The following is a 27,466-nucleotide window of genomic DNA, read 5'->3' as shown; positions in this document are numbered from 1 at the left end:
ACTTGTGGTTCATAGGATATTTAAAGGTATTGTGGGAAGCAGAGCCTTCAGCTTTCAGAAGCCACTGCCTTGGGTGCAACCTCATGAACAAAATTATCACTTTGGGCCAGACTGCTTTAATGTTGCAAACCATGCCAGTCCTAAAAATATAACACTGTGCAGACATGGATCAATATTCTGCTCGGGTTTTTTGATTTTGTGCAAGACTGAGATGTGCAAGCATGTTTTTTAAATTTTTATGTTTTTAGCTATAACTTTATTTGATATTAAAATAAAACAAATAAAATACATGTTAACTTTTCTGAAGTAAATAAGCTATCTTATTTATACTAGGAATACTAGGAAAGTCAAGCAGTTTCTTCTATGTGGACTTCGCTATGAGTTTAATTTCTCTTTTCTTGTTAATGGACCATCCTACCTTCTTTACTCTTTGCTCAGCCAACCAATTCTAGGAAGCAAAAAGGCTTATAGGTACCCTGTCAGGGAAACATTCTATGGTGATAGGTTAATCATTATTTCAAACAAAACTAAGTAAAACTACTGTTGTCTATGGCCCCTAAGGGATCAGTCATGATCCCTTAAAATCGTCAGCTTTTCCTCCCACACGGTGCCAATGCCAGCTCCACCTTGAATTTCATTGAGACAGACATTTCATCTAGCTGCCACTGGAATCCACCCTTAGTGCTGGGAGTTTCCCACGATGCACTGAGCATTTCTCCTTTCTGACCTCTTTTCATTCACTATGTGTTTACACAACCAGCCTGAGCCAGAGACTTTGACTTGCCTTAAGCTTGTATACTCCTAACCAACAAACAACACAAAACAGATGATGAAATAGATTTTTACTCACATTACAATGAAAGCTTTTGTGTCAACAACAGTGAAATTTGCTAGTTAGCCTTTTACATTTTGGAGCAGTTTCTGGAAGGGGAAGCAGTGACTCTAACTAGCTTAGTTATCAAAAACTGTAGATAATGTCACAGTACATTTAGAGTATAACTCTTTCCTTATCACAATGTTTAACAATAAAGCAAACTGCTGAATAATAATAATAATAAAATAAAATTTTAAAAAGGGGACACTTGTCACAGTATAGCACAAACTAGCAACTGGGGATTGGTCCATCAAGGCCTCTACGTTTTATCCACATTACACTGGACCACCACAGATCCTTCATCAGATGATCTTGCCCGATGTGGCTCCTTTGGGCTAAGCCTGGTCAGGGGCCATGTACTACAGAGGTGACTCTCAACAAGCCCCTTGCCTGAGCCTGGGTCCAGGTTGGAGCCATAGTAACTGAGATATGGTCGTTGGACCATTTTTGAATTTTTCATCAAAGAAGTCTGTTAAATTTCACTTGTTCCGGTTGCTCACCCGTGAACGATTTGCCTTGAGGGACAAATTGCCCCTGACAGCATAGTTCCTGGGATAACTAGGGCATACAAACCTCTCCACCATGATAAGGTGGCAATTCCTGTCTGTAGTTATGTTGTTTCCTCTCCAGTGCACTGTTGTCACTGCTGAAGGATGGCATGAGTCATTGGAGCCATTTGACCAATCTGTGTTATGAATCAGTCAACTGAGTTGAGTGTATGGAGTTAAAGGTCTGGATGAGGACAAAAAAAGGAAAAAAAACAATAACATAAAGATTAAAATATGATATTAGGGTCATTCTCCTGGGTCTTTAAAACTGTGTTTTGCGCTTTTGGACTTTCAAGTTTTGTAGTTCTGCTTATTGTTAAATAAATAGTCTCGGTCGTTGTGTCCTAGGGCAAGACACTTCACCCGTTGCCAACTGGTGGTGGTCAGAGGGCCGGTGGCGCCAGTGTCCGGCAGCCTCGCCTCTGTCAGTCCGCCCCAGGGCAGCTGTGGCTACAATGTAGCTTGCCATCACCAGTGTGTGAATTTGTGTGTGAATGGGTGACTGACTAAATGTAGTGTAAAGCACTTTGGGGTCCTTAGGGACTAAGTAAAGTGCTATACAAATACAGGCCATTTACCAAATATTAATATCACGCAAAATAATAAATAATCTTAGTTTACTTATTCTTTAGGTTTTTAACTTCATATTTCAGAGAAGTGTTTTCTCTGTTCCTCTTATGTGTAGTGTATGCGTTCTGGTGATATTTGTGTGTTATTATTCGTTATTCCTCCTCTGCCTCATTGTGTTGATTGTCTACTTGTGCTTGTTTGCCCCGGCTGTGTCCACTTCCCTTGTGTATCTTGTATGTCAGTATACTGATCAGATCAATGATGGATCAGAGAAACCTGATCTTCCTAACTACTCATGGAAAATACATCTTATTGTGTTTTTTAGTTAAAATAAAAATATCTGCAGCAGCCAAGCTTCAATTTTCTTAAAGTTAATAATTATAAAAATAATAATGATAGTAAACATAAATCCAATAGAGAAGCATCTTTTATCAGTAAACTTTTTAAAAATCCCTTTAAGTTGCTTTATATTAAATTTTACTAGTGCAAAACTTGTGCATTCACTGTCAGGAACACACAAAAGGCAGGCCTGTATTATTTATTACATAGTGTGCACTATGTGGCAATCTGTCATCAGACAGACTGATTAATGCATTCAGTGGGTTTGTGTTGTGTGAATGTTGTGTGGTCTAAGTGCTGCATTATAACTACTATCTGCGTGGGCTTCAGTACCACAGAAGTCCAATAGGAAAGCTCTATCTAGTCTTTAAGTGATGACATGATCAATCCTGCTTCCGGGCCCAAACTACTCTGCGTTGTGTTGTTAACATGTTTTAATGCTTTGTATCTTGTTCTATTTAATCTCAACAACTCCCTAAAAACAGTCAGTGATCACTGTCGGCCTCTCTTTTTTATTACCGCTAATCATTTTAAAGCTCAGTCTTTTTAACCCTTACAATGCAACTACAGCACAGCCCATGCAGCAGTATATTAATGACTAACCTCGTATTGTGGATGGATTATCTCAGTTTTTCTCCTGACTGACGTTTGGTCTGTTTCCAGCATCCTGCTATGCGATTACATTTGTCCCTAACCCCTAACCCTCAAATTAACTTTTATGGAGTGGAAAAAAATTCATCCTCCAGCTTCAATGTGTTTATATTATGCTAACATAGCCGTGTCGCAAGCGATCACCTAGCACACCATTATATACCAGCTAGTCCAACTTCAGTAACCCTACAAACATCACTGCTGTTTACTTTCCTGTCTTCATTTATTTTGGAAGTGATAGCAGATCTGTACGTTTTATTTTGTTTCAGAAATCTCTCAGTCAGAACATGGTGTATTATATTTAGATGGAAACTAGCGCGCCAACTCCCTGCTAACTTCTAACTCTGTTAAATTTAATAAAATCTGTTTTCACGAATGCCTGGATGTCAAACTCAATTGATACACCTGGTAAAGCAGCCACACTGATCATTTAATTAAAGATGAAAGAATTTAGACAGTTTTTACCACTGAGAGGAAAATAGGACAGAAAAACTGAGCTTCAATCAGCACAACCAGACAGACCAGCTACAACTGCATTCACACAGTGGCTGTATAGTGTCATGGTGCTTTTCAAATACATAATGTGCAAAAAAAAGACAAAATGTAAAAGTCTGAGTAAGCTTAAAATTTGACATTGTATCCTTAAGGAGAGGTCGTACTAACCAGCGGAGTCTACAGTTACCACATTAATAATACAACTGATGAAAGTAGTTCTGACTGGTGTAAACAAGAAACGGAAACCAAGTAAATATTTCAAGAACCTTTTTATGATTCTTCAAAAGGAAGAGACATGCTAAAGCTACATCCTGAAGGTCTTGGCAACGACAGGCAAAATTAGAGAAAATCAGTGAACAAATAATTAAAATATTTCACTGTATTTCTATCATTAAGCAGGAATCATTTCACATTACTGTAATTTAACACATGGCAGACAGGACAAGAAAGGCAAACAGTGCTTGCCTTGTCAAATCGAAAAATACACATAAATTAAAATGTACCAAAGTAAAACAATTTTTCTCCTTTCATCTTGAACAGTGTTGCTATAAAGTTCCCCACCTGTCTGAATCCATCCTTTACATTACTGCCATCCTGTGGTAGCTGTTGGCAGTTGTTCTTGAAAGCTGTGTTGTTTGTTTCAATCTTCCAAAAGATTGCAGCTCTCTGTTTTGATGGTGTGTGGTGAATGAGGACCCAGGATTGCAGACATGGAGGCAGCACAGAGGAGTTTCAGCCAAAGGAGAGCCTTTTAATGAAAAGGAAGCTAAATACAAACTGTCTAACTAACAGGATCACAATTTGAACATAACGTACAAGTATAAGGGAAGACAGACACAATATATACAAAGGAAGGTGGTTAGGAGAAGTGGACACAGGGAACATGGGAACACAGCCAGAGAAACATAGACATGACAAGATGGGAAGCAAAGCAGAACACGAGGCACATGAGATGACGACTACCAAAGTAAACAGGAACACACAAACGCTGAGACACGGACACAGAGATGTGAAGAGACAGAGAGAGCGAGAGACATGACTGAGGAAACAGGTAGTCTTGTCTCCATGCTTATTAACCTGATTTTACAGTGAGACATTGAGGACAAGACACAGAGACGACACAAAGACATGAACGCAACCTATTATCAAACAAGACACTGCGAACTAGAAATACAGATAAACTCAAGACTAAACTAAGACTAAGAGTCTAAACTCAAGCTCTGACAACTATGAGAGGAGATGGCAGTATGTTTAACCAGCTGCTTTTCCACCAGTCCACTGTCATTTTTCATTACATTTTAATTCACACTGTTGATATTGACAGTCAACCATGTTCTTCAAGCTTTTTATTTGAGCTGATTTATACTATTAATGTATTTTAATATACTTAAAACTAATCAAGCTGTAGGCCTGTTTTTTTCTTGGGGGGGGGGGGGGGGGGTTCAGTATACAAGGTATATACCTTCAGGCGACTGTTGATCTGTTTCTTTACCAGCTGACTTTAAAATGACATGTTGGTGGAGCCTTCAGTCCAAATAATGTTCATCTTTGCTGTCAGAGAGATTCCTGAGGGATCATACGGAGCATTTGTTTAGACCTGTATTTAATTTCAACTGAAAATGCAAATACTTTCAGTGTCTGCAGATTTAACAAAGAACATTTAAACTTCTATAACACTTAACACACACATTAATAAAATGTTTTTTTTCTTGTAGCTCAGCTCTTTCAAGTAAGATAGATGTAATAAAATGCCTTGTACACAACTAAAACTATAATTGAGTCTCCAGTAAACTGCACAACAGTAGTTAACATTAAAATATATAATTAATCCCAACATTTTTTTCAGAGACTTATTTAACTGTGGGAGAAACAAAAGTGAGCTATGAAGTATATGAACAAATTAACTGTTACTGACCTCTTGATCTCTCTGTAGGTCTTCTTCCTCTGGTCCGTGATCTTTGTTTCTCACACTCCCAGATGTTTTGTGTCATGCTGCTTGCCACCATGTTGGTTTAAAGACCTCCTACTGTACAAAATAGCGACACAGTATTCACAGAGGCTGCAAATCAACTTTTAAAATGTTGCCTCTGTACACCAGAACAGTAGATTTGAAATAAAATGATAAAGGTACAATTTAATTGCAGACTCAGTTGCAACTGAAGGAATTGAGCAAAAACTTCTGTATTACCTGCAGCTGAGATTCAACTTGACAAATAAATATAATCATAAACTAAGTCGGAATACTTTGTTGAATCCTTTGCAGGCAGTGAGTGAAGACTTGAACTCTTGGACATCATCAAATTCATTTCTATCTTTTTACTGCATTTGTCTTCAGTGACAGTATATTTGTTCATGGCTTCCCTTTTATAAAGAGGGAAAAGGCCATGTAGCATGTGGTTCAATTGGGGTAGACTAGCACAATTGCATACTTATTGGACCAAAGGCCACTTCTTCAGGACCACTGAGGGTATCACACATGACAGTCTCCCCACTAAGAATAGCAACTACAGCCTCTGAGCTAACTACAGTTTGTTAACCTAGACAATGAGGAGAATGTGCTGGACAGGTGAAGAGAACGTTTAATATTTCTATTGCACCAAGCTAACTAATGCACTTTGCTTTTTGTAACAATGTAACAAAAATGTGATTTGGCCCCTCGTAATACTGGAAAAAACAAACATCCGGATATCTATACTGATATGGACTGGGTAATGTGTAAGGAACAAATGGATGTCACATTGTTCGATGGAAATGAAAATGATCTACCTACAGAGGGATAAATTCAAAGACACCCTGAAAATCAAAGTGAAAAAAAAAAAGATACAGCAGTTTTTTGGGTTTAGGAGAGTGATTAGTACCAATTCTTTCATCTGCCTGCATATTCTCGCCTATTAAGGTCAAGCATTATTGTATAAGAGGAGGAAACCAGGATCAAATGAACCAGCGTAGGGCCTGACAATGTGTTCAAGGATTTCACCCTGATTCCTAATGGCAGCCTGTAGAGGTCTCTGCGTCCCTCCATGGATTTGTCTCCCCACATCATCACTGACCTACCATCAAACTGTTCATGCTAAATGATGCTACAGGCAACATAATGTTCTCCATGGCTCCTCTCTACCCTTTCATGTCTGTGACATATGCTCAGAGTGAACCTTTTCTCATCTATGAAAAGCACAGAGCACCAGTGGTGGACCTGCCAAATCTGGTATTGTATGGCAATAGCCAATAAGGCTTTCATGGTACCAGGCGGTGAAACTACATGAAAGGGCTTACTAGAGGATGTCAGGCCTGCCTTTAGATTAAACTTTACACTTAAGACATTAAGTACATAAGCTTTAAAATCAGAAGTATTCTGTATTATTCTAGATATTAGATACATGCAAGTTCATATATGAAGTACCTTTGAAAACATCCATGTTTATAAAAGTACCATGCTGCAGCACCAACAACATTCAGGAAAAGCAAAACACCAAATAAGACCCCAGCAGCAGAGCATGCTCCTACAGGGACACAATAATTAAGAACATGAGAATGAGATGATTGTTCTTTCCCACTTTCATGACATTTAGTTTGTTATTTCACATTTCATTAAAAAAAGACTGAGACAATAAAGAAACATTATCTACCCAACACAAATCAAGCACATGGCTCACAAAGAATGAGATTTCCACACTGGATCAGTGGGTGACTGTGTTTATAATGAGGGTTTACAATGACTTGTGGCTTTTGGTCAACAGGATGCTGGTAGAAACTGTGCTACTGTTGGCCAAACACAGGTCACTTGAGACAAACAAAAAGAACCAATGAAATGAATGTTTCAGCTGAAACTGTTATTCAAGCTACTTTACCTGCTCCATGTAAAATTTGCACTTGGATTGGCTTCTGTCACACACTCAAATGAGTCCTCAGATTTTGCTCTGATGTTCACTTCTGTGGGAGAGACTGCAAGAGCAGAAAGACAAATAACATGAAAATAATGTTTCGCCTCTGTCTCCTACATCTTCGATCCGAACTCGACAAACTTTTGGGACTGAGGCTGATGCTGTATGGGACAGGCCATGATTCAGTCTTTAGCAATAATTGTGAAACAATGCTCTTTTTTTAAATCAGTCTAGATGTCTTTGTCTTTCAGAAAGTATTTTCCCATCTATTGTGACAACATGCTACTGTGTGACAAACAGGAGGCAAAGTCATGAGATTTGGCATGTTTCACTCCCATTCATTTAAAAAAACAAAACAAAAGAAGAACAAACTCCAAAACAAACTTTCTGGAGTTGATTAGTTTTAGTCATTTGAGGATTTTGTGAAACATCAAAGTAAAACTGCTTTTGTTTACATCATTTAATGATGTAAGGAGTCGAACCAAAGTTTGGTACATAGGATGTTTTGTCTTTACAACACGTAAGGCTTTTAGCAATGTAAGAATTGGGAAAAAGATCATATCTATCAGTCCCTCAGTAGAGCTGTAGGTATTTTGTCTTTTGTAAATAAACTGTTCAATCGTTTCACTAACAGAGTCCTGCGACTGAGTCTGTTCATACATTGCGACAGATGTGTCCACTGGCTAATCCACTAGCAAACTTTGCAGAGATTTCCAAGAAAAAAATATAACAAATACATCAACCATGGATAAAAGATAAATAATAAACTACATCCGCAGCTGATACTCACAGTAGACCTGTATGGTGAAGGGCAGGGTTTCTTCTTTAGACAGGGAGTCACCACTGATGACACACTGGACCTGGTGACCGTTAATCTCTCTCGTAGGAACACCAAACAGAGAGCTCACTGTGGTAGTCGTACCGTTGTCATACTGTGTGGAATTTGTTGTCATCCTAACTTTTTCTCCCAAAGCATCAGTGAGCCACCTCACCTCGGCAGGAGGCCTCGAGTCAGCAGCCGTGCAGGTAGCAAATAAAACCTTTTCTGTGCCCAAAGTGGGAAGACTGTCCTTGATGTTTGTGAAAGGAGGCACTAGGATACACACAAAGAGCACACAAATAAATCAGCATGCAAGCAGAATGGTGAAAGTAACTCTGTCTCTGTCTCACACACAAACACAAGAGTATTTTAAAATAAAGGAAAAAAAAGTTTACTATTAGGGGAATCTCAGTCTTTTGATTTCCACTGGGAAACAATGTGAAGATGCACGTGTAGCTGCCTTCATCCTTCAGTGCAACACTGGATAACTGGAGAGTTGCATTTTTGTTGTTAAAATTCCCGATATATTTAAATCGATCATCCTGTCCATTGACAAACCGTGGTCCTTCCCTTGGTTGGACAGTGATAAAATTGTCATTATGAGGTTTTTCTCTGGTTGTCCTCTGCCAGGTAATCTGCGTCAAATCATCATCAGTGTGGATGATTTGGCACGGTAAGATGCAAGGAGGCAGTGCCTCCTTGAACCACTGTCACACTTCCACCAATCACCTGGAGACCTGTAAAGAGCATGAAACACTATTAAAGCTCAGACCTCAGCGTGAAAATAGAAACAAGAAAGAAGCAGATTTGCATAAGGTAAAACACCAGTTTCACAATTACAGCTACAAATCCAAATAGGATCAATTTTTCAAAACCTGAACCAGGACTATCAGAGCAGCTTGGCGTCTGGTCTGGGTGAGGAATACGGAATTAGTACTGTGTAGATCTAATCAGGGAACCGAACTGAATAGTCATATTTTTTCAGTATCCTTTCAATTCAACACAATTTTATTTAGAAATCACAACAACAGTCACCTCAAGGCGCTTTATTATGTAATGTAGACCCTACAATAATAAACACAGAGAAAAACCCAACAATCATATGAGCCCCTATGAGAAAGCACTTTGGTGACAGTGGGAAGGATAAACTCCCTTTTAACAGGAAGAAACCCTCAGCAGAACCAGGCTCAGGGAGGGGCGGCCATCTACTGCAACTGGTTGATTGAGGGAAGGAAGACAGGACAGAAGACATGCTTTGGAAGAGAGCCAGAGATTAATAACAAGTATGATTCAGTGCAGAGAGGTGTATTAACACATAGTGAGTGAGAAAGGTGAGTGAAGAAGAACTACTCAATGCATCATGGGAATCCCCCAGCAGCCTATGGTTATTGCAGCACAACTAAGGGAGGATTCACGGTTTATTTCTTATCTGTAAGACTTGGGAGAGGGAATGCTACACATGGGAAAGTTAACCTTCACAGCTTTCTCATCAAGTCCAGTCAGGAGGGTTTGTATATATGTGGTCACATGAATTAAAGTAGCAGAAGCCAAAATCTTTTAATGAGAGGAGGGTTTGCAGCTAAAACTACTAAAAGATTTTAGAAAGTTTTTCCTGAACTAATAAAAACAAGTTTCCACAAAATGACTACAGCCTGTCAATTGCCATTAAAGTAAAAATGTAACCCGAAAAAACGCACAAACATTACGCTTAGCTATTTGGTGTCCCTGCAGGTAACTAATTTTTCCCAAAGGGCTACATGAGAAACTGGAACTGCTGTGTCTGTACCTGAGCCGAACTCGATTCTTCCCAATATCAAACTGGCTCTCTCTTTACAAACGGGTACAAGTAGTTGTTTTAATGAGACAATGAAAACGTGAAATAGGCATGGCAAAAGCAATAGCATTGTAATCTCTATTTAATCAACATTCCCAAAAACAAATGTGATGCAAAATGTGCAGATTTCTGCAACATTTCGCTTTATTCAAAAAGTGTTATTCCTGTTTCGGTTGTACTTCACTTACTTCATGTTCAGTGTTTAAGTTCTTTTTGCTTGTTCAGTAAGAGAACTCTAGCCAGTTAGTCAGATTTGGACAGCATTAATTGCAACACCTGCCAGTTCATTTCATTTCAGCTTAAGCCCATCCAAGCATAAATAAAACAAACAAAATCTTTGTACGTACTGTTCGTTTCTCTGGTCAGCAGGAGCGCAGATATTGTCGCCAAACGACAGATGATCGTGGGGAAATAGCGCGACATGACTTCTCGTAGTAGCATAAAGAAAACAACACGCAGCTTCTTTTCTTCGCTTTTCGCCCTTGTTATTCCCGGATAACTGCTCTGATGAAAAACAGCCCTCCAGGCTCCAGTACTGAGTCGTGTCTGGCATCCAGATGGCGAAGGATACTTCTACTTAAGTTTAGGACAAAAAAGGGTGAAAAAAGAAGAACAATATAATATGTACATCATAGGATTATCAGAACTTGTTGCGTTTGAAAAACTCTCTCATCAGGTAGAAACAGGACCGTACGGTGGGGGTGGGGGAGAGGAGGAGTTGCATGGAGTTTAGAAAAAGTAAGATCAGGATATTCGCTACTTAAACTGTTTTACAATTGCGCTTTGTGTGTGTGTGCGTGTGTGTTAAACAACTATAAAACGTTGTTTTGAAAGCAAAAAATTTCGGATTGCAAATATGTTGCCCGCTACACCCCAACATCACACTGCTCAATCATAAAAGTCAGAATGCTAATGAATCGGGTGGGTGGAAAAAAGACAGAACAAAGATTGTATTCCTTGTTCCAACTGTGCTTATTCTACCATAAACAACAGCCCCTTCTCTATACCTCCTGTGCTCATTTTCTTTGCTGCTGCTCACTGATCATCACCTCTCTTCTTAATCTAGCTTCTAGGGTTAAGAAGAAAACTTATTATTTTCCAAATATTTATGCTATAGCTCATCAGCTTTATCAGAAAAAACCTTTTCCTTTGCCACCTTGTTCTTTGCTGGACACCTAACAGTACACCCAGTACTCCTATCTACTTTCTTTTTAATCTTTCTCACTATCTCACTTTGTCTTTAATTCAGAGGGAAAGTTGATCCCAAAAACAATGTTATACCATCATCAGACTAAACAGACTTACAAGCAGCTTCCAAGGCTGTTTCACCGATAATCTTGTAAAAGCAGCAGGCATGGAGCTCTCTCCCAACCGTTTAAAACTAAACAAACATCACAGACAGACAGTGCCCAATTTTGTTACAAATGGTTCAAGCAAAAGAGGAGAGAAAGACTGGCCTGGTGCATGCCTTAGATATGCTAGGGGTACAGCTTAGTAGTCAAATGTAAAGGTTCCTAACTCAGAAGTACATGTGTAACAGCCATAGCAAAAGCCATCTGAAATCTCTAAGAAAAACCCTTCAATGCTAAATAGCAACTGTGGCAAATCATGTTTTTCATTTCATTCCGTGAGTTGCAGCCAAAAAAGTGTTAACAAAAGAGGGGGAAAAAACAAGGGAAGAACAACACACATTTTATTTTCACTTTCAGTTTTTGTCATAATGCTCTTGACCTGGGCGATACAGTACTGTAAGAATGTACTGCTGTTAAGTAGTAGTCACAAGCTGTAGTCCATCTTTGTAAATTTGGAAAAGCAGACATGGTGACATTGTTAAGGAGTCAGCTGGAAGTGTAATCAGATCTTCTGCAAAGTCAAGGAAAAACTATTAGGAAAAGTAGGTAGTAGTATTGAGAGGTTCGTTTTTGTTTGTTTTTTTTGTTAATATACAAACATAACTGATGAACCTCCTAGCTATGGCCATAGACAACATAAGTAAAAACTGAGAGGAGGGTGGCTGTCTCAACAGCCTTTGTATTGCACATGAAGAACTGGAATGAGTGAGTGGCCTGGATAAAGAGTGAGAAATGAAAGCACAAATAGAATTCCTTTTTTTACCTTCTTGGATCACTGAAAACACGACTTTCTTCAAATGCAGAACACTTTTCCTTGGCTTTTATGGGCTCTGTAAAACAGAAGGCAGGTTTAGCACACAAGCCAGTGTACTGCTCCTGCATGTGCTCCAGTTTAACTGAGAATTCTGTGAACTGACCATTATGGGTTATACTTTTTTGGTCCACGTGTTTTTAACAGATTTGTTATTTTTTTATAAACATTACTCAACACGTGTGGGTGTTCCAGGAAATTTAGCAAGAGTAGAGTGAAAATTGTAGCTTAATTACCATAACTATTCATAATTGCAATACACACAAGTCTTAGTTTTACTTACATTTTTAATTATTTGCTCACTTTTTTTATTCGTCTTTTTTTTTCTTAGAAAACACACTTCAGCAATTGAAACTCGTTTCCAGAGACTAAAAACAGCAGTTACACGTGCCACGTTTTAAGGTCCACAACATCTTCTGCTCCTGTCTTCATACAGTTTCAACTTTTGTTTGCATTAACTGTAATTTGTTTGAAAAACAGTCAAAACCATCATAGTCTGGCATTTTTTGAGATTGACTGGGATTGAGAAGTGCTTTTATTTATCGGTTGCAGTTGCCCACAACTGAGATGACAGACCGTGCCAACCGTACATACAATACACAAACATCACATTGGGGAGACAGGTCAGGCTAGGTAGAAAAAAGGAAAAATAATGAAATGTGTAACACGGAAGGGCAATCTAGGAGAAAAAAAGAAATTCTGCTAATACTGGTCTCCAAAAGGGAGTCAGTATGAGGAGAAAAAGAAAAACTCCATAGCACATAAAGAAAACACAGACATCACGACACCTTAACACAGTAAATCACAGACAAGCAACGCTGCATCTGGGACGCTGCAATCTCACGGTTGCGCCTCCGTCTGGCCCACTGTTCACATCGGATGGGAGGAAAGCATGGGAGGCATTGGATTTGGGCGGGGGAGAGTGGGGGAGAGTGGGGGAGAGTGGCGGTGAGGGCGTATCAGTATCAGTGTATGTGTGTGGGGATGTGTATCCTGTGTTCAGCCTGAGAGAGTGTCCTTTCACCTATTAGGCGTAGATCAACAGTTCGCAGCCTACGCAGGTGGCCTTGAGGAATAGGGCAAGACAGTCAGTTCATTCTTGTTATCGTATCTCTGGGAAGAATTGTTGTTGTTCTCTTCGGCGTCAACCTTCAAGCGTTGTGCAGCTGGTGCCTTTTTAACCTGTTACCTGTTAAATGAAGGTTCGGGTTATAAAAAAGATAAAAACAACCACATAACAATAGCTGAACTTGAAATCACAATATTTTACCCTCAAACATTTTATTTAAGAACTATCATGCTGTACATCCTGAACTCACCCAAATACTTTTCAGAATCTCGCTCACATTAACCAAAGAAACTATGCATAAAATTAGTGCATGCATAAAAAACGCAGACAGGCTCTTTTGGGCAAAAATTGCATTCTTGGAAGAGTTCAAGGAGAAAACCACTGACTGCTGAGCAAAGGGAACACAATGGCTGGTCTCACATTTGCCAGAAAACATCTTGATGATCCCCAAGACTTTTGGGAAGATATTCTGTGAATCAATGAAAATAAAGTTGATCTTCCTGGAATGTTTGAGTCCCGTTACTGTCATGGTGGGTGGTCGGAAGGACTCAAAATGCAGACTCACAAATCGACAGTTCAGTGCATTTATTTACAGTGCAGGCAGTCTAAACAGGGAAGTAATGAATTTGCAATTGTATCTCGAGAGCAGCAGTGTGGCGGAGGTGTGGTCCCTGGCTCAGCTGCAAGGGAAGGAGTGTGCAGTGAGCTCAAAGGGGCGGTGACAGGAGGAAGGTGAGGCCACAGGTGGTGGTGACTGAACTGATGACAGTCTCTTTTCCTTTTATAGTGAAGCAAGAGACGCGCGCGGGTGTGTGAGCTGAGACCAGCCCTGAGTGGGGACTATGGCATTGTGTGTTTAACATTACAATAAACACTGAGAACTGTGAACACAGCCATTGTGTGCATGGGTTCACCTTACAAGAAGGAAATCCAGAAGGCTCCTGAGCCATGCCAAGGGGATGGCCACAGTGTGGTGGCGATTGAACTACTATATGCCATGCTTTGGTGGACACGGGCTGTACGCAGACCCTCGTGTACCAAAGCTTGGTTCACCCCGAGGCATTGCTGCAGGCAGAGTGGGTGGAGGTGAAGTGTGCTCATGGTGATATTCACAGGTATCCTATAGTGCCGTTGTTGTTAGAATATAAGCCCCGCTTCTCCGGTGAGCCTGGTGAAGGAAAGAGATGAGTTGGGGTCGGAGGTGCCAAATTCCATCATTCCTGCCTCCCTCCATTGTGATAACCATCTCACACAGGCCCTGAGAGCAGATGTTGCCAAGTTGCAACAGCGCTTTGCAGACATGTTCTCCCCCCTGTCCAGCCAAACGTCGCTCATCGAACATAATTTTGAAACAGCCTGGCGTGATGGTGCGTTTACGCCCTACAGGCGATCTGAACATAAAAGGCAAATTGTTCTGAGGAAATTGACTGAAATGCTGAAAATCGCAGTAATAGAAGAGTCAGAGTCGGTCAATGCAGAATCCTGCTCTACCTTCAAAAACTCCTGGGTTTTTTTGTACTGTGTGTTGGATCATTGTCCATATATACTGTCAGACACTGTCCAATCATCCTTACTGTATTTGGCTGAAATGAATCTATATTTATAAGTCATGTTAAATCAAAAATAAACATCAGTAGTACATGAGATTAAATTCTCAGTGTCTTAAAGAGGATGTTGTTCTTTTCAGATTATGAGCTTTTCCTCATAAGCGACACTTGGAATCCTCTCCGTACATTTTACCCATTTAATTTATAGCATAGCATATATAGAATGAAACTTGAATACCTAGAATGAAACTTGAATATATAGAATGTATGAACCTCATGTTTAGAGATGAAGTTTTTTTCTGAGTTTCCTTTATAAAATGGCATCAGCTGAACTGTTTCAGTACTTTGTAGAGCTTGACAACTGTTTTCCGACAGCTGTTCAAACTGCAAATGGTAGAAATAATTTGGAGTTTATATTGCGTCACCTTGAAGAACATGTTTTCATTATTGCAACATTTCTAGTGCTCATGAATAATGTTCAACAAAATGTTTCTGGGAGAAGATTATGCACGCTTCTTGAGGGAATTTATTAATCACTGATGGAGATGTCAACTGAGCAAACACTTCAGGCAGAAGCTGAAGCACATGTTATGGGCTCATTATACCAATCTACATCTCAAAGTGGAAGGCCAAGTTAAGTGATAAAAATGGAAACAAATTTATTCATAATGTGTATGGCACTTGACACAGTCAATAGATGGCAAACAAGATAATGAATGCAAGGAATAAGGAAGAAGTTAACATATTTGTTATTTTGTTTCTTTTAGAGGATGGAGAGCAATTCAGCAGAGGGTCTACAATGTCACTGTCCCAAATCAAGTGTGATATGTCTTTTTTTTCTTTTTAAATTCGATTAATATTAATTATTACTTGCTGAATTGCAGTAATTTAATTTTTTTTGCTGTGTTATAATAAACAAAGTTGTATAATGTCTGGGTTGAAATATTGTTTATCTAAAGATTACATGACAGAAGTACAATGCCAAAGTCATAGACCATATACCACACCAAACCATCACTTTTGTTGTTCCAACAGTCTTGGAGGGATCCATCCAATGTGGGATAGTGTCAGACCAATAGCGGTGGTTTTGTTTGTTAACTTCACCATTCACATAAAAGTTTGCCTCATCACTGAACTGAGGGTCCTGTACCAATTTTTGTTTTGCCCATTCTGCAAATTCTGTGCGCCAATCTGGGTCATCCTCATTGAGATGCTGCAGTAGCTGGAGTTTGTAAGGGTGCCATTTGTGAGTAGCTAATATCCGCCGAAGGGATGTTTGACTAATGCCACTCTCCAGTGACATGTGGCGAGTGCTACACTGTGGGCTCTTGCTGAATGAAGCTAGGACAGCCACTGATGTTTCTTCATTAGTGACAGTTTTCTTGCGTCCACATTTTGGCAAATCCAACACTGAACCAGTTTCATGAAACTTAGCAAGCAATTTGCTGACTGTAGCATGGGACATGGGTGGTCTCATAGGGTGTCTTGGATTGAAATCTGCTGCAATGACCCGGTTACTGCGTTCACCAGATATATCAACACAATTTCGATCCACTCCTCACGTGTTAAACTCTTCGACATGTCAATGGCTGTGAACAAAGAGAAACTTGTAAATAACTCATGACAGAATAAAGTTACGTTGAAACCAAGCACACCATTGTTTTTCTTGTGACATTACCAATAAGTTTGATGTGTCACATGGCCCTCTTCCTATTGAAAAAACAAAAGTTGTATCCAAGATGGCCGACTTCTAAATGGCCACCATGGTCAGCACCCATCTTGAGGAGTTTGCCCCCTCACATATACTAATGTGCCACAAACAGGACTTTAATATCACCAACCATTCCCATTTTATTACGGTGTATCCATATAAATGGCCCACCCTGTATATATGTATAACATTTCACACATACTGTTACTTACAATTAAAGCTGACAGTCTTTCTCTCTATTGCAGTTGATTGTTTATTTCAAATGATCAAAAACCTTTAGACCTATTTGAACATTATGTGTATATGGTTTAATATCAGGAGAACTACATATTAAGTGTATGAAGTGTTGCTGTTCCGAGTACCTTTGAAAACATCCAGATTTAAAGAAGCACCATGCTGCAACCCCAATCACATTCAGAGTAAGCAAAATACCAAATAAGGCCCAAGCAGCAGAACATGCTCCTACAGGTACACAAGAAGGAAGAATATAATTAGACTAATGTTGTTCTCTTTCCCCTTCATGGCTTTTAGTTTTATATTTCACATTTAGATGACTCAGACAGTATTGCAAGTCTTCTAAATGGCAATAGGACACCTCAGGTGGCTTGGCTATATTCCAAAATCATTCTACACCTGGACTCAACATATTTAAAAACTTCCATCTGCTGGCAGGTGAGGCACAAAAATAAAATACAAACTTAATATGACCGTGAAAGAAGCAAGCTGACAGTTTTTGGGAGTAACAGAATACATGTACCGGCGTTACGTATTTAAAATACAAAATATGGGTAACTGTATTCTGTTACAGTTACCGTTTAAAAAGGTAGTATTCCGAATACAGTTACTTTGTTGACATAAAGGGATTACACGGAGGTCTTTTCCTGTTTCATATGTTAGGCTGTCCCCTCTCTATTTTTGGTAATTCCATGCCAGTGGAAACCCAAACAAAACACGCATTAAGAGGCTCTAATGCCTGGGTCTCAATCTCGCGGCCCATGTCAACTCTACCTTCGGCCCGCATAATGACGCAAAGAAATATTTAAAAAAATATTGTTCAAAAAATTATTTAATATGAAGGCAATAGGCAGAGTGTTACAGGCATATCCCTAAAGAATGTAACCTCATGGTCAGTGTAGCCCAGTTGTAAGTAAGCTATTCAGACTCGAATGTACACTGTGTTCATGTTTTTCTCCTTCTTTCTTCTATTGGAGCAGCCTTTCAATGTCTCTCACTGGCAAAGTTGACCCAGACAACAAAGTAAAGTTTTCGGCTACGAGCCCGACATGGAACCCGACGTATTAGCCAGAGGTCCCTTTACTACGGTTCGGAGCCGCGGACCTGTTTTCTGTTCTGTTTCATGCTGTTTATACTTTAAGCCAATCTCTTCAAGCTAGTTGGTGTTCAGAACAAGATCAGAATGAAGCAACACCAGCAAAAGCTCAAATAAATACTCAGAAACAAATCCAGAAAGATTTGGACAAACTGCATAGCTAAATCCAAGCTGACCTCACCTGCTGCAACACGCACATAGAGCTGACCATGTTTACGTCCATATGCGTTAGATGCTTCACACTGATAGAGGCCATTTAGATCAGAGGTCAGACTCAGCAGTTGTAGCTTTGCACCGTCTACTTTGACACCAGGCTGTGACAAAGACTGTCCAGATCTGGAAAAAACACGAACAAGACTCTACATGAAATGTACAGAGAAGGAAAAAAAATGTGAGTTTTGCAAAAATGCAAATTAATTTTAGTCATTAGCTTTTTGTGTTGCACTTTCCTTGCTCACACCAAAACATTACATTATTTAATTTTTACCTAATTACATGACTCCCTGAAAAACAAGATCCGAGAAGGTAGAGGCAGCCAGGCACATTCACATCACAACCCTCTCCCAATTGTTTCCATTTTCCCTTTTGATCCCACCATTATATCATAAAAATAAACACCATATTATTAAGCTTAGAATTCATGTTTGGGCACAAGAAAGATCATTCATTTACTCAAATCAACACCATCTTATTATATTCACTCTGTTTTACATTTATTGTCCACTTGTTGGCACAGTAGAGCAAGTGAAGCACAATGCAGCTTTGGCCCATGAGTTTACCAAGTGGATGAAAAGCTTTAATGCTTCATGAAACTTCATACAGCCATTACTGATTGCAGAATAAAGATCCAAATACTGAAACACAACAAAAAGGAAAAAATAATTTATTTTACTCATGTATACATGTGTATTTAGCTATTAGTAGTGTCTCATGGTGATGGGTTTACTTAAATTTTTAACTTCCTAATTAATTCCCTCCAACTGTTTTCTTACCACCATAATTACATCTTCCTCTCTTTCTTTCTCCCTCCATTTTTGGGACTACTGTCCCTTGTCATGCATTTCTCCATGGACAGTGCTAGCAACAAGGCTTTATAATAGTCACTGCTTGTAATAGGATTGATGGTGCAGCAGCTAACATTTTAGTTAATTTGATACATTTTAATTTCTAGTTTCTTTTTTCTTTTTCTGTCATAGCATTTAAAGCTCCACCTTTTCACTTTTGGTTGTCCATCTTTATCAAAGGTTTCTTACACAGTAAACTTCTGTTCTACAAGGTGGATGGTAGGAGACCGGCCAGTCTTGTTAAGAGATTTGATCAGGCAATCCAGTGTCAGTAATGAAAAAGAATAAATGAGTGGCAGTCAGTGCTTGTAGGGCTAGTGGCAGTGGACCACCAGCCAGCCTGTAGGCTATAAAATAATATCGACGACAAAGAAAAAAAATGATATTGACCCATCGGCCCAGAAGTGTCCTGGCACTGGGAAAATGCCTGGTATGCCAGATTACCAGTCCAGCCCTGGTAGGTAGAAAGACTAAACACAGATGGACGCAACAGACACAAACACAGTGAAGGAACACAAACCTCAGAAAAAATGAGTATCAAAATAAAACAGTAAGTAAATAATACAAATAAATAAATAATACAAAGGTTAAATAAAAACCTACATATACCAAAAAAAAAAGTATAAAAAAAAGTGAACATTTAAAACTGCAGTGTTAAGCGATGCGGTAGAAAGACTTGGGTGCACCTAACTTTTGTGCTGGTGCACCTAAGAAGAATGTTAGTCTAGAGCCCTGACATATACAAGACTTAACACAATACAACTGAAAGCAAAACAGAAAAGCACTAAATAAGCCAAAAGTAATATTAAACAAAAGCACAAAAACCTTTTTTTAATATTAGTTTCTGGCACAGGCAGTTAAAAATCACTTAATTTGGATTTTGAGTACACCACGTGACCAGATGATTCATTATTTAGTTTCTATTTTTTTTTAAATATCTCTGTCCAGCCTTTCTATGGGGAGTTTGTTTGTTATTTTCATATTTGCACGAGGTCACGGGTTCACCAGCTACTCCGGCTTCCTCCCCCAGCGCAAAGACTGATTCTTTGTTTTAGTAAGCTGGTGACACGCCTCTTACCATTATAGCAACTAGGACAGGCCCCAGCCCCCACACGCATGACCCTGAACTAGATAAGTGGACAATGATAAGTGAAACTATGTGTCAACAGTCTTTCAGCTTCTGTCTGCTGATCTAAAACGGCCTGTGCAATCCTCCAGAGTTCCAATGACAAAACACTTTTCTTTTTATTTGCAACATTTTTTTCAGTCAAGTCACAATGTCTCTTGACTATTGCACAGCAATTGCAATAGGCTACAGCAGATCATTTTATGTGGCTTTTTGAATGCAGTTTTCCTATCCTGTCACTGCACATTGACTTGAGTAGAAAAGATGATCAGATATGTTTAACTGGATATCATCAAAAGGAGGGTTGCACCACTATTTTTATTTTTGCTTTTAAACCACAGAATGATTAGTAGTAGCAGTCTTCAATTATAGGCTTGTTTTATAGTCTAGGTTGTGGACATTTTGTTGTACTTCTTTTTTGCATGTTGTCAGAGGTTGTCAATAAATGTTAGTTAACCAACTACAGCTGATGAGTTTGAGTGATACAGGTAGGCCTGTCATGGGACTAGTGAGCAAGGGGAGTTGTACTCTTGGTTGGGTTGCTAGCTTGACTTTCAACACAATGTTCATTCTCAATCATTGGATTTTCTTGTTGTTGAAGCTTTCTGGATTTTTGGCCTCCGCTTTTTTTTTGTGTAACTTTACAAAAAAATATTCACTCAGTTCGGACCATCCACACATTAACAGCCATGCCTTTGGGATTCCTATAGTTTATGCTGAAGACTAGAATTCTCTGAGCTTCTTCAACTAAAATTCAAATGTGTTTGCACATTTATCTCCTGGAAAGAGCTCACTGTCAGTGAAAGGAAAAAACCCCCACCACCAACAACAAAACTTATGGCATCAAGTCTATTCAGGTGAAAAAAAAACTTCACAAACACAATTATGTAATACTTCTTTCAGTGTTTCCCTTTTCACAAGCAGTCGCGACAGTGGATGACTCTGAATATTTGAGCTTGCAGAGGTCTCCTCCTGGTCTCAAACCAGTGAGATTTCACGTACGAATGTGTAAACTACTACACTATGGAGTCACCACAAGTATCTAATGGAATAGTATCCAACTTTGCCCAGCTTTAACAGAATTTTTATTTAATTTACTTTGTGATCTTTTCCATGGGAGTAGGCTACATCAAATTTGACAGTTGCTGCATTTATGGAAATAATCTTACACAGCTGCATTAGAAGCAGTTTGCATTTCACTTGAGAATAACTCTTACACGTGACCAGTTTTTGTACAGTTTATGTGATTCTTAGGTTTGTGGTTATTAGTATGTCATCTATTAAGTATGTTTCTCTTAGTCTTCCGTTTTGTGTGATTTTTGAGTTTTTCTTCCTCATTGTCTTCTCCTGTGTTTAGTCAGTCTCATCTTCACATTTGTTTTTCTCTTGTCTCAGTGTTTTCTGTTCCATTTCTGTCTTTCCAGTCAGTCATGTCCCCATGCTTGTTTCTCCCTGGTTCCTCTGCCAAGCCTTTGTGACATAGTCTCTGTGTTATCCTACTTCCTGTTTTAGTTTTTACAGTCCTTTTTCCTATTTCCTATTTCCTTCTTTAGTACAGCTATGTTATGGTAAATGGCCTTAATTTGTATAGCGCTAGTCCGTAAGGACCCCCAAAGCGCTTTACACATCCAGTCATTCACCCATTCATACACACATTCACACATGATGGCAAGCTACATTGTAGCCACAGCCATCCCGGGGCGCACTGACAGAGGCGAGGCTGCCGTACCACCACCAGTAGGCAACGGGTGAAGTGTTTTGCCCAAGGACACAATGACCGACATTGTTCAAGCCAGGGCTCAAACCGGCAACCTTCCAATTACAAGGCGAACTGCCAACTCCTGAGCCACGATCGCTCGTTATGTATGACCTGTTGCCCATCCTCTCGTCATGCGTAATGTGTGTTCCTCGTCGACAGTGTTGGTCAAGTTACTTGAAAAAAGTAATCAGTAACTAATTACTGATTACTTCCCCAAAAAAGTAATCCCGTTACTTTACTGATTACTTATTTTCAAAAGTAATTAATTACTTAGTTACTTAGTTACTTTTTAAAAACACGATTTACAACCTGAGTAGGTGATAAAGTGATAGATCTTTCAGCCCAATTCTACTTTTTCTACATAATACATCATACAAAATGTAATCAAATGGAAAAGTCTCTTTTTTTAACTTGTTTTATCAGTTTTAATCTTTTAACTTTATGCATCAAGCAAAAATTTAATTATATGCAACATTCTCTGAGTTGAATAAATTAGTTTAACATTTAAACCTATTTTCTGCACATTCCAGCACATAAAATAAAATATTTTTTTGTGTTTACACTCACTCTTTCAAATAGATGCAAGTAAAACACAGCAGAACATAAATAAAGTCAAAGACTCAGCGGTCCTGTTGCTCTATTTTCACCTATTAAGCAGCACTGCGGTGAGCGGAGGTTTACCCTGGTGCAGGTGTGCCACGGTCAGTTGAAGAATCCGCGAGTTTCTCTGTGAGTTTCCCATTACATCGTTGCGCACTCGGTGCTTGCTTAGAAGTTTAGGGGTTTTTTTCGCTGTAAAAAGTTTTCTTCCCACGCACGATGGACGCTAATGTTTTTGTCACTTTTTATGGAATCAAACTCAAAGTCCACGCTTTAAACGCTGCACACTCATACTCTCTCCCACAATCGATATGTGATCCATTGTTGATCTGCACACAGCTGTTGTCACTAACGGCGCACTCGCTTACGTCACTGTCGTGAGACATTCTCGCAAAAAATCACGGTTTTAGTAACGCAGTAACGCAGCGTTCCTACGGGAAAGTAACGGTACTCTAATTACCGTTTTTGCAATAGTAATCCCTTACTTTACTCGTTACCTGAAAAAAGTAATCAGATTACAGTAATGCGTTACTGCCCATCTTTGCTCGTCGATTTGTTCCCATTTGCTGTGTTTCTGCTCTGTTTTCTAGTTCCTAGAGTCCTGGTTTCCTCCTGGCCTGTACCGTTTAGTTTTGAGCTGCCTCTTCCACTTCATCCCTTTGTGTTTGGGTCCTGCCTGACCTGCCACTCACCATACACACACACACACACACACACACACACACACACACACACACACACACACACACACACACACACACACACAGTAATTATTCAAATGACTTTACCTGCTCCAGTTAAATATTGCATTTGGGTTGGCTTCTGTCACACACTCAAACGAGTCCTCTGAAATCACTCTAATGTTCACTTCTGTGGGTGAGACTGCAGAAGATATAGAGAAAAGTGTGTTAATCCTGAACTAAGGAAATATTAATGATTTCACATATGTTTGAATCCTATTATGGCACGCAAATCCATAAATCTTGGTTACTTGTCATTTAGATCAAGGAGTGATCCCTTCATAGTGATATAAATATGTCACTGACTCGATTACAAACACCTTCAACTAAAAAAACTGAAGGTTGGTAACACTGCAGGACAGTGCTGTGTCACTGAAATGGTCATGGATTGGTATTGAGGGATGAAGGTCTGCTGAGAGAGCATTCCTCTATGTCATCACCGGCATTACCTTGGATTTCTGGCACAGCTCAGTCCATTAACTGTAGCTACTGACAGTCAGCATGTCTCTGACAAAATGAGTGTTAAGTTTTGACTTTTTTCGATGCCTCAGTTCAGGTAAACTAAGCTCACTCAAGGTAGCCAAAAACTCCAAATTGAGGTATATTGTCCTCAGTAAAGATCAATTATTTTGGTACTTGGTATTTGGTCTTTCATCTGACAGTCCAAAAAACAAAACACCCACATTAAGTATTATTTAGTCTTTAACACTAATGGCGTAACAATAGCCTTTGTATCAACCTAGATATCCTCATTTTGTCTTGACTTTTGCTCTACTTATCTTTCAGAAATTCTTTCTTAATCTGTTGTGACATAATATTGACTGCCACAACCAGGAGACAAAGTCATGAGAGCAGGGGAGATGTCACAATCGCATATGAAGAAAGAAAAAAAAGTAAGACTGGACATAGCTGCAGTGCCAGAGTGGAACAGTTGACAGCCAATATCTAATTATACCTCCCCTGTTTCTACACAGCAGCAAAATGGTGCATTGGGAGAAAACGCTGAGCGGACAGGGAGAAGACAGCATAGACAGAGTTGGGGGACAGTGCTGTAAAGCAAATAACAGTGTAGAAAATGTAAATTAAAATACTGTGATAAAGAAACGGCGTGTGCAAGGTACATGTGTGTGTGTGTGTGTGTGGGGGGGGGGGGGGGTTCATAGTGGCAGACATGCTACAACTTGGTTAAACAATTAAAATTCTAAAATCAACAGTGACACAACAAAAGACAAATAATAAACTACATCCGCAGCTGATACTCACAGTAGACCTGTATGGTGAAGGGCAGACTTTTTTCTTTAGTCAGGGAGTCACCGCTGATGACACACTGGACCTGGTGACCATTAATCTCTCTCGTAGGAACACCAAACAGAGAGCTGACAGTGGTAGTCGTACCGTTGTCATACTGGGTGGAGTTTGTTGTCGTCCTCACTTTGTCTCCCAAAGCACCAGTGAGCCACCTCACCTCTGCAGGAGGCTTCGATCCAGCAGCCGTGCAGGTAGCAAATAAAACCTCTGCAGTGCCCAAAGTGGGAAGGTTGTCCTTGATGTTTGTGAAAGGAGGCAGTAGGAGAGGCACAGCACACAAATAAATAAACATGCATACAGGATGGTCGAAGTAACTCTGTCTCTGTCTCACACACAAACACCCAGAATAATTTAAATAAAGTGTTTTTTCATACCAAGCAAGTTTAGAAGTATCTCAGTCTTCTGATTTCCACTGGGAAACATTGTGAAGATGCACGTGTAGCTGCCTTCATCCTTCAGGGCAACATTGGATAACTGGAGAGTTCCATTTTTGTTGTTAAAATTCCCGATATATTTAAATCGATCATCATGTCCATTGACAAACTGCACTCCATCTCTGGGTAGGATAGTTAGGAAATTGTCATTGCGAGGTTTTTCTCTCGTCTTCCTCTGCCAGGTAATCTGTGTCAGGTCATCATTGGTATCAATGACATGGCACGTTAAGATAGCAGTACCTCCTTGTTCCACTGTCACACTTCCACCAGTCACCCGGAGAGCTGGAAAATACATGAAAGATCAGATCACAGATGAAAAAGTAAAAACAAAAGAGCATCCAAGAAGATTTTCACACTTAAACACTTAAAACACACACTTAATTGACTGTTTATCTTGATCATTATTTTGACTTTCAACAATTAAATAAAAGTGCCTGAGTGAGAATAGAAATAGAAAACAAAGCAAAAGCAGACCAAGCTCTCCCTGATCATGTGCCTGGATGTGCCAGTCAGCTGTTTTGGATTAGTCTGAATGAGTAACACTATGTCATCGAGGAAAAACGGGAGCTGGAAGCATGTAAATATAATAATAACCACTGCAGCCAAGAAGAGTGCCTGAAGAGCCCAGTTGTAAGTAAGCTATTAAGACTCGACTGTACACCGTGTTCGTGTTTTCCTCCGAAAACAATAAGTTCCGTTGGAGCAGCCTTTCAACGCCTCTCTCTGTCTCTCGCAAGAAAAGTTGACCCACACAACAAAGTAAAGCTATTTTTCGGCTACGAGCCGACAGGGACCCCGCCGTATTAGTCAGAGGTCCCTTTACTACAGTTCGGAGTCGCGGACCTTCAGTAATAGTAATAAATCACACAGCAATAGTACATTCACGTTGTTGTAAAAAGCATGATAATATATTAAGTATTCCAAAGTATTCAGAATACGTTACTGTCATTGAGTAACGTAACGGAATACATTACATAATACATTTTCGGGCATGTATTCTGTATTCTGTAATGGAATACATTTTAAAAGTAACCTTCCCAACACTGCCGATGAATGAATATTCCTACTATGATTATTTAGTGGCCATAGATGGGCCTAATAGAAAAAAACATGGAAATTAATTTACGCAAAATAAAAGGTCCTCAATTAATTATACTAAATTTGATATTAACAGCTACTTTGAAGCTACATTGAAGATCTCATTAGAAAAACAGAAATTATTTCATCCCCAACCATGTTCACCTCACATACTTTATCATGATAAGGATGCAATAATTCAAACATACACTGAAAATATGGAAATGCTTTTCAGATTTTGAGGGGAACATGAGGTAGTATTAAATGTTTTTATTTCAAAATTGAAAAAAAGTGCTACTAAAGACGGTCTTTAGTGCTAAATTTCTTTTTTACATTCAGTCCACTGACCTGACAAGAAATAAACATGAACAAAACTTGTGCTATTTACAGAAACTATATAAATGATATTAGGTGCCTTTCAAATCATAAAATTTACAGGTCTTGACTTCAGGTCTTGTTTTAGTCTGCTGTAGCTTGGCATCTGTTTCTGTATATCACGTTTAACATAAAGCACACCTTAGGTATTAAGTAATCTGAATACAGGCAGTCAAAAATCATGGCTATATTACTAAAATAAGTAGACTAGCTGGATTATACTTTGCTCCAGCTATTGACTTAGTAAACACACCCTTACTATTGCTTAAGTTTTCACAGCAGATTGAAAAAGAAGAATCTTAAAATTCTCATTTATGCAACTCCAGGAGACTAGATGATTGCCTTCTTTGTGTGTGACTTTGCTGACAGACAAACTACTGAAAGGTAAATGAAAACATTTTGCTAGTTTCCCACGTCCTTGTGTACTCAAGGTAAAACCAACAGACCCTGGCTGTGTACTGAGCTGATAATGTAACAATGACATAATTTTGTAACATCACCCACCATGAAGATCTTTCGAGTTATATCTAAATTCTGTTCCTACCCAGTGAATTGCTATAATCTTATCTCATGTGAAAAATCCTCTCACAAAAAACAAAAACAAAACAAAACTCAACCATACTTTTTTGTTTTATTTTATAAACTGTGGGTGAAGTGGGGGGGGGGGGGGGGAATCACGCATAAGTGGGAATTTATTAGTTTATATGAACTGTCCTGAAAATGAAAAAGAAATAGAACTGTACATATTTAAACTGTAGAGCTATGATCTGTACACACTCTTAATCCACCAGATATCCCATCATTTTGATGTTTCTACATCACCACCACCAGGACCCGCATTGGTAATGAGCAGTTACTTTTTTCATTTTCACGTTTCCCTGCCCGTCCGTTGTGACACATGCAAGTTTATCTCATTTCAGCCCAAGCCGATCCAAGCGTGTACAAAAAACTTTCAACATACCGTCAGCAGCTTCTCTGGTCAGCAGGAACGCAGATATTATCACCAAACGACAGGGTATCACGGAAAACATGGAGTGGCACTGACTTGTCATAATAATTGTCCGTGAAAACATAAACAAAACATGTAACTCTGTCCGCTTCATTTGGTTTTCTTTCTTGTGATTTGCTCATTGCTGCTGCTGCTGCGGCTA

General features: G+C 39.3%; 1 protein-coding gene across 6 annotated transcripts; it reads right to left on the bottom strand.

Annotated features, from left to right (window-relative positions):
* Positions 1-852: 852 nt before the first annotated feature.
* On the bottom strand, positions 853-27,466 carry LOC146690733 (nectin-2-like). 6 transcript variants are annotated; one of them, XR_014915476.1, is made up of 9 exons: positions 27,277-27,466; positions 24,804-25,145; positions 8,149-8,451; positions 7,326-7,419; positions 6,878-6,977; positions 5,393-5,503; positions 4,940-5,043; positions 4,039-4,225; positions 853-1,606 (listed from the first exon to the last, which is right to left on the bottom strand). XR_014915476.1 is itself a non-coding variant. In XM_085433792.1 (7 exons), the coding sequence occupies exons 1-7, from the start codon at positions 27,416-27,418 to the stop codon at positions 13,361-13,363; spliced, it is 1,140 nt and encodes a 379-aa protein (XP_085289918.1). In that variant the 5' UTR covers positions 27,419-27,466; the 3' UTR covers positions 12,294-13,360. The 6 variants fall into 6 exon arrangements, 5 of the variants coding, with proteins under 5 accessions (XP_085289918.1, XP_085289917.1, XP_085289919.1 ...); XM_085433792.1 differs by lacking the exons at positions 853-1,606; positions 4,039-4,225; positions 4,940-5,043; ... (2 more) ...; positions 7,326-7,419; positions 8,149-8,451 and adding exons at positions 12,294-13,364; positions 16,865-16,964; positions 18,014-18,168; positions 23,170-23,263; positions 24,385-24,687; XM_085433791.1 differs by lacking the exons at positions 853-1,606; positions 4,039-4,225; positions 4,940-5,043; ... (2 more) ...; positions 7,326-7,419; positions 8,149-8,451 and adding exons at positions 15,426-16,380; positions 16,865-16,964; positions 18,014-18,168; positions 23,170-23,263; positions 24,385-24,687.

Source organism: Copadichromis virginalis, linkage group LG16, assembly GCF_057382275.1.
Source record: "Copadichromis virginalis isolate Kocher_CV1m ecotype Utaka linkage group LG16, C_Virginalis_male_GT1.1, whole genome shotgun sequence".
Classification (NCBI taxonomy): Eukaryota; Metazoa; Chordata; class Actinopteri; order Cichliformes; family Cichlidae; genus Copadichromis; species Copadichromis virginalis.
This window is presented reverse-complemented; position numbering and strand designations above follow the sequence as displayed.